The 13,577-nt window shown below is 33.7% G+C and overlaps 1 protein-coding gene across 1 annotated transcript in view; it reads right to left on the bottom strand.

Moving 5' to 3' along the window:
* The window catches only part of LOC113522009 (putative phosphatidate phosphatase), a 95,172-nt gene that overhangs the window by 32,371 nt on the left and 49,224 nt on the right, over positions 1 to 13,577 (bottom strand). Inside the window, exon 3 of the mRNA XM_052899810.1 lies at positions 7,933 to 8,130. Within this exon, the coding sequence (XP_052755770.1) occupies positions 7,933 to 8,130 (198 nt within the window). The remainder of the gene's footprint in view (positions 1 to 7,932; positions 8,131 to 13,577) is intronic.

The raw sequence follows: 13,577 nt of genomic DNA, 5'->3' as shown, positions 1-13,577 counted from the left end.
AGCAATCTGTGAAACGGTGAATCCAAAATAATCTCGTAATAAACCGAGACACGACGATATTAACGCTCTAGACCGAATAAATTAAACGTTTCGAAACTTTTTCTAATATTATAAAATTTAAAAGTTTGTGTTGATGTTTGTTACACAAATACGTTTAAACAGTTGATTGGATTTAATTAAAAGAATGAGATTTTTGCTTGCAATTTAGAAAGGCAAACAAGCCGACGGTCTACCTGACGGAATCCATTAGGTACCATGGGCATAACTGAGTATGGGCATACTGAGTAGAGAACTAAGAAATTATGCCTGTAATTTCATTGTACTCTTTTAATCGAAACACAGCCATACCAACAACTGTTTCATGGCAGAAATACGAATGGGTTAGAGGTACCCAAGCAGAAGACTTTGCTACAATGTCTCCCTTTACATCACTCATATTGTTACATTTAAATAACAAGTTGGTATATACGGTGAAATCGAAATTGTAAGCGGTTTATTTCTACGAATATTTCTATGATTAACTCATGATCATTTTTTTCATTTAGGACAGAAATATCATTGTGCAAAACGCACGTTTTTGATGTCCTTTTTATTTTTTTTAAAAGTATTTTTTGTGACATGTACACATGCTATTTGAACGCTGGACGCGCTGTATTAGTATGGTAGGCTAAAAATTTTTTACCAATTCTTGATTCATACATACGTATCAAATCTGTCGCACCTGTTTCCAATTAAGGTAGGTAGAAACAATGGAATGCCAAATGATTCAATTCAAATATACCTCTTTCACTTTCTCCACATTCATCAACCTTTTTACACACGCTCGCCGACCCTTTTTCAGCACGTCACCTATTTGGTCGCCATACGTTCAAACATAGATATTTCCTGATTCATGTTGTTTGATAAATGTTTATTCTCACTGGAAATAAATTATTTTAAAAAGATGCTAACAATTTCAACTTGTGTCATCGTCATGATATCAGTCATTATCTCTCCACTGCTTAACATAGATCTTCCCCATAAGAGCGGTTTTGTCAGTAATTGCCACGTTTGGTAGGCGAGTTGGCAACCTCAGTTAAACTTTGGCGATGTTTTAAGAGAGACGCTGCTCCCATCCCTAGACCATTAAGTTCCCTTAATCGCCTCTTACGACACCCATGTGAAAGGACTCTGTATATTCCTAAGCTAAAAAATGCTAGTTCAATCGTGGATGTATTGTTACAACGAGATATTCGTAGATGTATAGTGCATTGTTAATATTTATATGTCGATTTTACTTCGCAACAAGTATTTTTTTGCTTTACATATAAAAACGGCAGCTTCAATCGTCACAGCATTGAAATAAAACAGGACTGCACTCTATCGATCGAAAACAGAGTTGTGAATATCGTCTCAGAATTGATGAAGTCATTGCATAAAAACATTGTCGAAAAAAAAAAAAAACACGATGAATAGAGTATTTCTTTACAAGTTTTGGACTTTTCCCTAGTTCTTTTGGAAGTCCTTTAAACATAATATTGCACATACCTACAGAAAATTGATAAAAAAAATTTGTGTATCAATGCAGATTTATAGAAACTATCTGTAACTGATTTTGGTACACAGTTTGATTAACACATTTTTTATATTCGCTGCAAAAATCGAGCAAGTTGTTAAATCTCCCCAAAAATTCTGCGATCAGAAACTTTGCGGTTATGAATATAAATACCTAAGTGACGTGTCCCTCCCACGATTTTATACGACCATTTTTGCATCATTTTCTACAGCAATGGAAAATATTTCTTATCACAAGGCAACAAAGTATTTTAATGAGAATCAGTTCAATTTATCTGAACTAAGTATTTGTGACAACAACAAGTTTAATGTATTATTATTTTCGCAATTCATTCTCGTTAAAGAAAAGACGACGTGACATGACACTTATAAAGCGGTTGGCATACAGAGACAAAATAAACACACGTGAACCCAATTGCACTTCAATAAGGTCCAAAATGGGATAGAATTTATTTTATTTGGTACTCTATGTTTCAAGTGTTTAAATCGCGGATGAGTGAGCAAATTATACATGAAAGTGTTATGATAACAATAAATCCAAAACATAACGCAGAAAAAATGTTACGAATGAAAGAGCATTGGAAACATAAGGTCTAGTTTGTACCGTATGGAATTGCCGATTTATCAGAATTGAGTGCATGAAAAATTAATCTTCTCTGGTTAGAATATGACTTAAAATACAATGCGGGAGTTACTGATAATCTGACTATATTATAGGTATTATTAAAAGCTTGAGAGACACTTCAAAATCGCCCCTTTGTGTAGTGCTTACACAATATCGTGCTGCTAACCGTTTACGCATGGTCTGATATAAACGAACAAAAGGTTGTACGTGACACGATATAAAAATAATATCCGACATTTTTTATCACATTTTTATTTGAATCAGAAATATTTTTCTTTAAGGATGACATTGGAAAATTATCACAATCCTCTTTAGCCATTGTAATAAAAAAAAAACTGCTTTGCAATTCTATCAATATACAATTTCAAATTAACTTTAGCAAGTTGTTGATGTATAAAGATTAGATTTATGTACAAAGTAAATATATTTACCCACTTTTTTATGACAATTACAAGGATTTGATAGTCTTAAACCGGTATACGTACCTTTAGTACTCAATTATAAGTTACATATAGTAAAAATATTATTTCTCTTTTCTGTTTAAATTAACAAAGAACCACAAACTCTAATACTGTTGTAAAACACTCTCAATGACTCTTCAAAATGTCAGGCAACTGTCAGTAGCTTAAATGAAGCAAAAACAGGCACCAAAAAGAAAAGTTTAAAGAAAATCAAAGTTAGCTCTGAATGTGCTTATGTCTTTCCGCAAACAGTACGACATGACATGATCATGTCATTTATCAAAACAACTGGTAAAACACATCTTTTGTACTCCAATTTTTTTTTTTTAATTGAATTTAATCTGTTCTCTCGGCCTACGCTGTGAGAGAGTTGACGCGATTATAGACGAATATTTATATTTTGCTACTGGACACAGCGAAATGACTTCAAACAATTCTATGAAAACAACAGTTAAGATTTCTTGTAAAATTCTATGAGCCGTTTATCTTTTATCAGAATTAAAATTGATGGAGTGGTCTCAGATAATGAAAACAACTTAAAGTGCAATATCTTAGCCCAACATCTAAAAGGGGCCGACAAAGGATTCATTCATTCAACGACGAGTCGTTGGCAGTGCAAAGATGAGGATTATTAAGCTGGTGTATATAAATATCTTTAAAAATCAAATCATAAATAATGTTATGATAGAGCAAAAAGTATTATATTTAAAATTCGACAATGATTATATCATCATCGGTTATACTCATTTACAATTTCCTCTCAAAAAGCTCTATATTATTAAAGACATAAAATACCCGTGAGATGAAAATATACACCAAGGTATTCCGTGTAAATCAAATAAAACATTACATATTTACAAAATGTGATTTAATCTATAAACAACTTTACCAAGAAGTAGCAATATCCTAACTCTCAACAGACAAATTCGTTGTAAGGGTTGTCAAGTAAAAATATCACTCGCCATACAGAAGCCAATGCCAACTTGGTTTCAATTAACGAAGAAAAAAGTGCAAAAGTAACTGTCAAATGCTACTAAACAGTTAATAAACAAGACGACGCCTGCAACGGTGCACATATGGCTACCGTTGATCTAATGAGTCAAAATTATAAGACAGGCCGTACGTGAAGCGTGACTACGTAATTTATGCTGGCAGCTACTTATAGAGAACTTACGGGCTCGAATTTGAGGCGTGCCCTTTGGGAGAAAACATTTATGGTTAATATAGAACCACTGTTTTATTTGCAGGACATATGAAGGTTAACATTTTGGCTCCTTAATGTCTCAACTAATTATTACGTTTAGCATACAGATAGCATTTGGAATGATGAAAGACATAAATTATACTTTATTCCGGCACACAAAGTCGCGAGCATGTCTAGTATTATACAAATAAGAGATATAATTTTATACAAGATAAAACTGCATTAATTAATTACCAAATGATTTTAAACTTTAACTCAATCGTTTAAGGATTAATTCTTTTGTTGTGCCGTTAATTACACAGACTAACAAACCATAGACGGCCCGGTTCATGTTTCGTGTATTTCCAGATATATGTGACGGCTGCAATATACCACCCATACTATAAAACGTCGTATACAACCAAGTAAATCAAGTAAATATAGAATGGAGATTCGCTTGCACGCTTTTGGGTATATATATGTACATTTTAAAATTGTATGCATTGAATTTAAAAGCTTAATTGCTCATTAAGCTTTTAAATTCATTAAGGAAATAATTAATGGAAAGAAAAATTAAAATAATTGACGTAGTCGAAACTCTATTTACTATTTCCAAACTGCAGGTCCTTTTTAGAAATGTGTGTTACAATTACGATTTTATTAAACCATTGTTCTCTTCAAGATGAATTTTAGTTATTTTTTTTTTATTCGTTCAAATCCCTACAAATTATGTTGAATTGTCTACAATTACCAGCTTCTAATACAAAGCTACTTCTATTGGACAGCCATAGTCTGTGGTATCCCATTGCTGGGCAAAGACCTCCTTTGACTACTTTCATTTTTCTCGATCACTGGTCAGAGCATAGTAGTTCTTGTGGAACTGGACAAGATCACCAACGGACACGAGGTCTACCGGGACCTATTTTTGGTTTAACAAAAATAGGTGCACAATATTTGGCTCTCCTACCTCTTGGCATACGACTCACATATCTTGCCTAGTCTCATTTTAATATTGCTGCTTGTTGCACTCAATAAGCACAAAACTATCATCATATTTAAATAAAATTACCATACATTAATGTGTGTACTTAAATCACAATAAAAGTCACCATTAAAAGTAAATTAGCATCAGACGTGGATGATGTGTAAACAAGACGATCCCGTACTTGAAAAACGCAATGCTGCAAGACTAAAATAGACAGGCTAAAGTGGGTCTAATTAGATATAACTGAGGTCGAATGAATTACATAGACAATGCAATGAAACAGATAATTAAGCAATTTAATATAAAATAACTGCTATTCAGCGGATTATTCTAGAAATTGGATAAATAGGGTAGCCTATTTATAGTATTCAAAGATTTTTAGAAAGAAAATATACAGAGCTAGAAAAAAATACATAAATTCTATAAGATTTCTTTTGCAGCAAACTTATAGCACAGAGAAGCATCAATGTCAAGATCCGTATGATGTACAATAAAATTAGTAACAATTTACCAACAAATAAAAATAGAGATATAAATACTACATACTAAACATTAAATACACTAGAATCTGTATAAATCTCAAGCTAATTAATTAGTGGACTCTAAAATCCAAGAAGGCTTTATTGCTACCTATTATATTTCTCACTAAGTTTAAAATTTACATGTGCAAAAAATCGAGTTAAAAATTGTTTATGATTATTTTTAAGACAAGTAAAACGAATTGAAGCCAGGAAAAATCCATGTGATATAGATGTCCTAGGCAATTTAGGTGATTTCTGCATAATTGTCTCTAGCTGTAGACAGGATCGGTAAGGTTTTTTTACGACAAACAAGAGTTTTTTCCTCCCTCCTCTATTCACTTGGTTATTATAAATTAGATCAATAGGTATCAATAAAATCTAATATGATATTGTGTCCTGGTCTACTTTCACTGCTACACAAAACGACTGCATATTTTGCTCGTAATTCATAGCAAATTTAACAAAAATGATTTACGTGTATTTTTATCAAAGATATTCGACTAGTTTCAAGACCATTCGGAACATTTATTCCATAAGTTAATCCAGTTTATAATTATATATTAATTTCGCTGATATGTCTATACTGAGTAGTTATTTATTGTGGAAGTGGTGTCACTTACTACGGTCCCTTTTTTATATTACCTACAACTTTGGTCTTGATGAAAATATTTATACTAATTTATACTTCTCAAATTTTATGTTCCAAAGATGCAGTTGTGTCCATAAAAACTACTAGTTATAAAACTTTTAGTTGTCTTTCCCAAAACAAACTGTATTTTATGTTCGACCAAAATACTTTTGTTATATAAGAAAAGATTGTTTTAATTGTGTAAACAATTGTAAAACTGTAATTCCTGGTTGATACAGCTTGGTTTTTCATTATTCTCTCAAATACCACTGACTTTATTTGGTTGTCTAATAAGTCTATAAACTGCATGTTTAATAGAAATGAATATGTAGGTTAAGGAATAATGATTTAAAATAAATGTAAGTGCAGTGATCGTAAAGACATTCGTGGCGCAGTGGTGGGCATGGGTTCGATTTTCAATCGGCCCAATTAAAAAAAAAACTAACATTTTTAAAGTGGTTTGAGTCTGGGTATTTTGCGTTCAGTCCTCAAATGTTCGTTATATGGTTCTTCATAACACGTGGGTATCATACCTTGAGGATGAGGAAAGTATTGTGGTTGTGTGACACTTATTATTGTCAGTGTTCACATAAAAGATCCCAGATTTGATCCCTGAATGGAGAGAATTATTTCCGTTGATTCTCAAACATTCAATTTCCGGTCGCTCTCATATATTATTATGCGAGTAGTGACTCGATACCCACAATGAAAACCACAACGGTAATATACCTAAAGGTCAACGAATATGTTGTTTTATTTATAAGTAATTAATATAGTAGTTTTATTGATATTATTAAATCTTAGAATATATACAAAGTGTCTCTATACAAATGCTTCTAGAAAAGCGAGTCAACTTTTTCATAAAAATTTGTATGATAAATAATTATGAGTGATTCCTTTATAAATTCTATATTTATTTTGTTTTATAAATCTTGCGCCTTTTCATTTTATTTATTAAATAATTTAATATAGATACGTCAAGATACATTGTGTGCGTAAGTATATAGAACAATAATAAAAAACAAGTCAGCTAATTTGACAATTAGCTGACAAAATGTTGACTCATTTTTGAGGCTCTATACTCTATCTATATAATCTAAGTATTAAATATATTTTCGTAAATAGTTTAGATTTAATAGAATCATCATATCAGTCATGAACTGTTGAACATATACGCTCCCCTTGGAGTGTTCCGTCTGTCGTTGTTACGCTTAGCAGGCGGTTTGGCAACTTTGTGGTTGCTTCGGTTGGCTTTGGAGATATTTATCAGGACGCTGCTGCCCATCCCTCGACCATTACATATATGGTCATAGTTTTACAAAAAGAAAATTGCCTACTCCATACTACTATATATTTTAAACTTTTTCTTTAAATTACAACATCATTACACTTCCAAAAGCACACCATAGCCAAATTGAGTCAATCTTTTTTTTTTAAACCAATCCATCAATTCTACTCACTCATGCTTATTCGTTGATACCCATTCACTTCTACGTTCCGTTACAGCAAATATTTATTCAAATATTGATTTTATTTCCTACATGTATAATATAGTTATTCGAACGGTTTGTTTTACGAAAATCAAACCCCAGTAATCGTAGTGCTGTAATATAAATAATTTCACATCTCTGATGAAAATAAGTAGGTTTCATTCAAGCATATTATAATAGTGAAGAAAGTAAATGAAAATGTTTGCACTCTGTTGAAAGTGGAACATATTAGTTTATTTAATTATATTTGTAGAAGTCTTACAATCGCGATACGTTTTGTTTGTATGATATTTAAATAGTGTAACCAAGTGCTGTTGTTTTACGCAGTCAGTATAAACATCATCATATCATTTATAGTGGTAATATTTTTTTTTACAATTTGTTTTATTTTGTAATTGTAAGTAATGTTTGCATAATATCCGTCAGTATAAAAGCCTTGAACAAAAAAATATACAATTAATATTTAGTTATATAAAATGACTTACATCAAAGAAATGCGGTCGCAGCCTCCCCACCGTGTACTTCGCTACATCCGTAGTGAGTTGCTGGCACGCGCAGCCAAACAAGAACACTCCGATCACCTTGTACGCCTCCCAGACCCACGCTGTTACGTCTCTGCCCAGGATAGCCCGGGACCTTCCTCCCCGGTAGTCCCGTAGTCTGATCCATTCTGTGAGCGCCATCTGCAGACAAATTATCATTGTTAGCCATGCGATAGTGCCAACTAGTTTTAAACTAAGTACAAGAGAAGTCCGGATTGTAGATTGTTAGCTAGCAAAATATTCTAATATATGGGAAGAAAGGATCTTGAGTGGCAACCCCGTACGGGCAAATATGTAGGACAATCCCCCACTGGATAGAGTGACGACCTCAATTGCATTGCACGGAGTCAGTGCATCAGGTGGCTCAGGACTGTTCCGTATGGGTCTATGGGGGAGGCCTATGTCCAGCAGTGGACGGATAATGGCTGAAATGATGATAATAATGATTATACCCTTTCAAGTCGATCTCTACATGGTCCCCCCTGGAAACTATTGTGGGTAAATCTTGTCGAATTACTCATGATGTGTCAACTGGCTTGCATTTATCCTCTTCTCACCCATCATCTCTTGCTGCTGCCCCGTCATTATTCATATATCGATAGCAAAGGCCGGGGTTACGATTCCATTTTCACCCATTAAAAAAAACAAGTGAGTACTAAAGGATAAAGATCAAAGCTTTGTATATTTTTGCATAATATTATAATCATGTGTTATATTAAACGAGGTCACTTTATCATAGTAGGTAATTGTGTTTTTGTTGAAATAGTTATTTTACGACGACCTGACCATATCGTGGTAGTGTTAATGCGCTTGTAACTGAATATGGAAATTATTGGGAACAAGTTCAGTACCAATTTTAGGAATTAGGGGAAATGTTTAGTAATACGGTTAGGAGCCTCATTTCTTAAAATATATACACTGTATCTGGTCGACCTCCACGCGGTCACCCCGCCCTGGTAACCATCGTGTTTAATTCGTGGTGAATTTATCACGGTTCTGAGTTTCATAAACAACTTCATCCTCACGTATCACCACTAACTGGGGGGGGGGGGGGATTATTATTAATGCGGACTACTCAAAACATTAAATTTCAATTAATGAACGAATGAAAATTCTTCATTGTTACCTTCAAGAATTATACAGATAATAAATAAAAAATATAAAAAAAATATAAAAAAAAAATACAAAAATAAAATTATAAAATAATGATATAGATTAAAAAAAATATTAATAATTTAATTATAAAAAACAAGTTAAAGAATATGTACGAAATCCTTACTAACATTATGACTGTGAAAGAGATAGATAGATACTCTTGATTGTTTCCACTAAAAGATTACAATTTTTATAAATATGAACAATTATAAGAAATAATCACAATGAGAAAACAATGGGCGACGTTATCGCTAAAAGAGACTTTGTTTGTTTATAACCTTAGCCTTATTGGCTAAACCAAATGTTATAAAATTTAGTAAAATACGTATTATAGATACAGCTATGGATGCATACCTTTTATCTAGGCCACACGGGCAAAGTTGCGTGTAAAAGCTGGTTTGGTATAAACGTAGATCATATTTTATACTGGATCGAAACATAGGGCAGGTACTTTATCATTACACGAGCAAAGCCTCGGGAAGCAACTATCAATTTTTAAAAAGTGATTAAAACAGCATTTATTAACTAAACAAAAACTTGGGTTGCTCGCCTGGTAGCGACTGCTTTCAACATAATAATTATTGTGGCGAATTATTTATATTGTATGTTTCATTAATTAATAAAATATATTATTTATGCATCATTTATATAAGTATGTATCTATATAATACAATTTTATCTTTGGCTGTTAAATGGGTTACACAGGTTACACTCTGGGTTTGTTGTACGCGTCCGTGTAGCCTAACTTCAGGCTGCAGCTGAAGATCAGTGCTTTGCTTTTAAGCAAAACCATCACTGAGCTGAAAGCCTATTTGGGACACTGTGACACACATGGCGAAACCATATTTTCATATTTTATCATTTGTTGTATATTTTAAAAAGTGTAAATAATTTGATTGTATAAACTCATTTGTAAATTTACGTGTGTTATAAATGGCTCAAATAAAACGTTTATTTATTTATTTATCTATCAACTAGTAATGTAATATATGCAAGTATTATGTATAATTACAATATACCTAAAGTTGCAATTAAGTGACCTTGCAGATATAGCGCAGGGTCGGGTCGTACGATACGCGGCCGGAATATCGCTGTAGTAGCAATGTCAGTGACCCATGGTCGCTATCTTTCGCACTCGTCTTCATACGATTTGAAAGGGATATATTAAATGTTTTAAAAAAATGTGGCGAATTTATAATTAAGAAAAAATATATAGGAGTCTTTTTTATTGGTAGAAAATGGAATGGTAACCCCGCCTGCGCTATGGGGATACGCTGGCGAGGCACCAGTGAAGGGTGATCGATGAGGATGAAAACAGGCCAGTTAGCCCATCATGATGAATTCATCAGGAATTAATCATGATAGTTTCCAGGGGGAACCGCGAGGAGGTCGACCTGGTTGGGTATATTGCTAGCTATGGGATTCTCAGTCTACATTACTAACAATCCCTTTCCCCCCTATTGGAGTCTTTTATGACCTTGCGAATTTGCGAGTACATTTCAACGTCATTACATTATTTATTGAAAATTATTACAATACTAGAAAGCCTAGGTTACGGTTTGTTGAGAGCAGGTAACTCGGTTTTTTTTATTGGGTGATAATCGAATGATAACCCCTGCGCTATCGGTATACGCTGGCGGGGCACCAGTGAGTGATGATAAATGAGGATGAAACAAGTCAGTTGGAGGACCCATAGTGACGAATTCATAGAGAATTAACCAAGATGGTTTCCAGGGGAACTGCGTGAAGGTCGACCTGATAACGTGTATTGGTAGCAATGAGGCTGTTCGATCCCTATCACTAACAATCACTTTCTCCCGAGGTAACCCGATTGTATGTTATATTATATTAGCTCTATCATGTGGCTTCACTTACATGAATCAGTATATAAAGTATCCAATGCGCTAAGTTAGGATATAATAATCCAATTTCATCCAAGTATCCAATTTCATTCAAATGCGGTCAGTAGATTTCGCGTGAAAAAATAACAAAATTCTATACATTCATTCGCTGTTACAAACTTTTGTATTTATTATATTACAAGCGGCCCGTCCCGGCGTCGCACGGGTGGACATTTTTAACATTTCCTTTCACTGCTCTGCTCCTGTTGATCGTAGCGTGATGAAAAGTATACTGTAATAAATAATACTATAATCTGCCCAGGAGTATGAAGAATAATTGTACCAAGTTTCGTTAAAATCCGCCTAGTAGTTTTTGTTTCTATAACGAACATACAGACAGAGAGACGATAATTTTACTGATTGCATTTTTGCCATCAGTATCGATTACTAATCACCCCCTGATAATTATTTTGGAAATATATTTCATGTACAGAATTGACCTCTCTACAGATTTATTATAAGTATAAATTAAAATAGTTACACTTAAAACTTATAATTCAATTTTGTAAATGTGTGTCCTTCTTTTTTAAGAAATTTTGTAATTTGCTTGAATAGTTTTTTAGTCTAGGTAGCTGTGGCAGATAAAACGTTTCGGAGTTAGAAAGTACAAAATATTTCAGCGCACGTAAATTTCTTCTGTCACCAGGGTAGTAGTCAGGGTTTAAAACACCTATTCACCATATTAATTTTATGTTATAATTATATTAAAAAAAAAGCTTACAATAGTTACAAATGATCACAACGGACCGTTATCTATTTACGCTTCATAATAATGAAAAAAAAAACATGACTAGCAAGTTAGCAATGAATCTGAGGTAATGAGATGTTAATAGACACGATAGGGTAAGTAAACGAGATTCCACGATAGTAGATGGACTATGTCCCTATGCTTATACTTATTACGTACGGACAGATAAGAATTTGCAAAAATTGTTTTGGAATCTATTAGTTTTATTAAGATCCCTTATATCATCATCATCATCATCTTATATCATCGGTGTTATATCAGCCGTTAACTGTCCACTGCTGGACATAGGCCACCCCCATAAAGCGGGGTTTTATCTGTAGTAGCCACGCTTGACAGATTTTTTTATACAACTTAGAATGGCAAACAAGCTGACGGCCCACCTGATGGAAAGTGGTAACCGTCGCCTATAAACATGAGCAGTACAATTGACATAACAGAGTATACTGTTTCGCTCATGATACCCCCCATGCGTTGCCGTTCCTGAGGACTCAGGTGTTATTCCTCCGTACACAGAAACTTCACGCCATATCCCACCCTTCAAACCGAACATGCCATTCATGCACAGCCATGCAAACACAACTGCTTTACGGTTGAAACACGAATGGGACAGAAGTGCCCAAGCAATCGACTTTTGTACAAAGTCTCCCTCTGCTAAAATGTTGATGGCAACGTTGGTAACCGCACATCATCATATCAGCCGTCAACTATCCACTGCTGGACATAGGCCTCCCCCATAAGGGGGGATTTTGCTAGTAGCAGCAACGATTGGTAGGCGAGTTGGCAAGTGCAGTTAGGCTTTGCTGATGTTATAAGGGTGACGCTGCTGCCAATTCCTAGCCCTCCCTTAATCGCCTCTTACGGGCACCCACGAGAAAGGGGCGGCTCACTCTATGCCGGGACCATACAACTCCTTACATCAATTTTTCTTAAATATTTCCAATGTACAGACATTATCTAGTCACAATTTTATTATATTAGTAAGATTTTATACATATTAATATTTTTTATTATCATTACATTTGGGCAAAGCTGCGGAGTTATAGCCAATTATAAATACTTTGGTAAAATATTATATTATCAAGTAAAGTACGAACGGTTTTATAATTCTTTTTGTTAACCTTAAGTTTTTAAAACGACTAACTACTTTCATTGATAGTGCTTGGTACATAGTCCATGAAACAAGTAAAACAACGCATACGAAGATAATAAACTCCATTAGACATTGTATGGCAGAGGGCTGTACATGATGGCCACATGCGGTAAGGAAGAGTAAAAGGAACATAGATTAAGCAGAGCATAGATCATAATTTAAGATTTTGTTCCACGAAAAAAACCGGCTTCAATCGTGGCAAAACTATTTTTATTTAAAACTAAAATACTGTTTCGATTTTGATAAAATTTTCTATGGGACTAATTTGAAAATATACGTTTTCAGATAAAAAAAATCTAAATCGGTTTATAAAAGACTAAGTAATGAGGTAACAAACATAAAAAATTTTACCAAATCGAGAACCTCCTCTTTTTTTGAAGTCGGTTAAGAAACATTAACAACGTAATCGTACACATAATTTATAAATTGCATGATAGATTATGAGTGTGAGGTCTCTCCTATAGGAGAGAAGCGCAAATGTCGGTGGGCCATTTTACGAAGAACTAAATAGAACTTAAAGCTTAGAAAAAAAATCCAATAGATTACCTATGATAGAACCCAAGAGTTAGAATGAATCAAGAGCTACACTATATATATATCTAAGTATATTCAAAGAAAAATAACATCACAGGAC

The sequence above is a fragment of the Galleria mellonella genome, unplaced genomic scaffold (genome assembly GCF_026898425.1).
Source record: "Galleria mellonella isolate WM207_F2 unplaced genomic scaffold, CSIRO_AGI_GalMel_v1 utg63, whole genome shotgun sequence".
Lineage (NCBI taxonomy): Eukaryota > Metazoa > Arthropoda > Insecta > Lepidoptera > Pyralidae > Galleria > Galleria mellonella.
The sequence above is the reverse complement of the archived record's forward strand: the minus strand, read 5'-3'. Positions and strand labels throughout refer to the sequence as shown.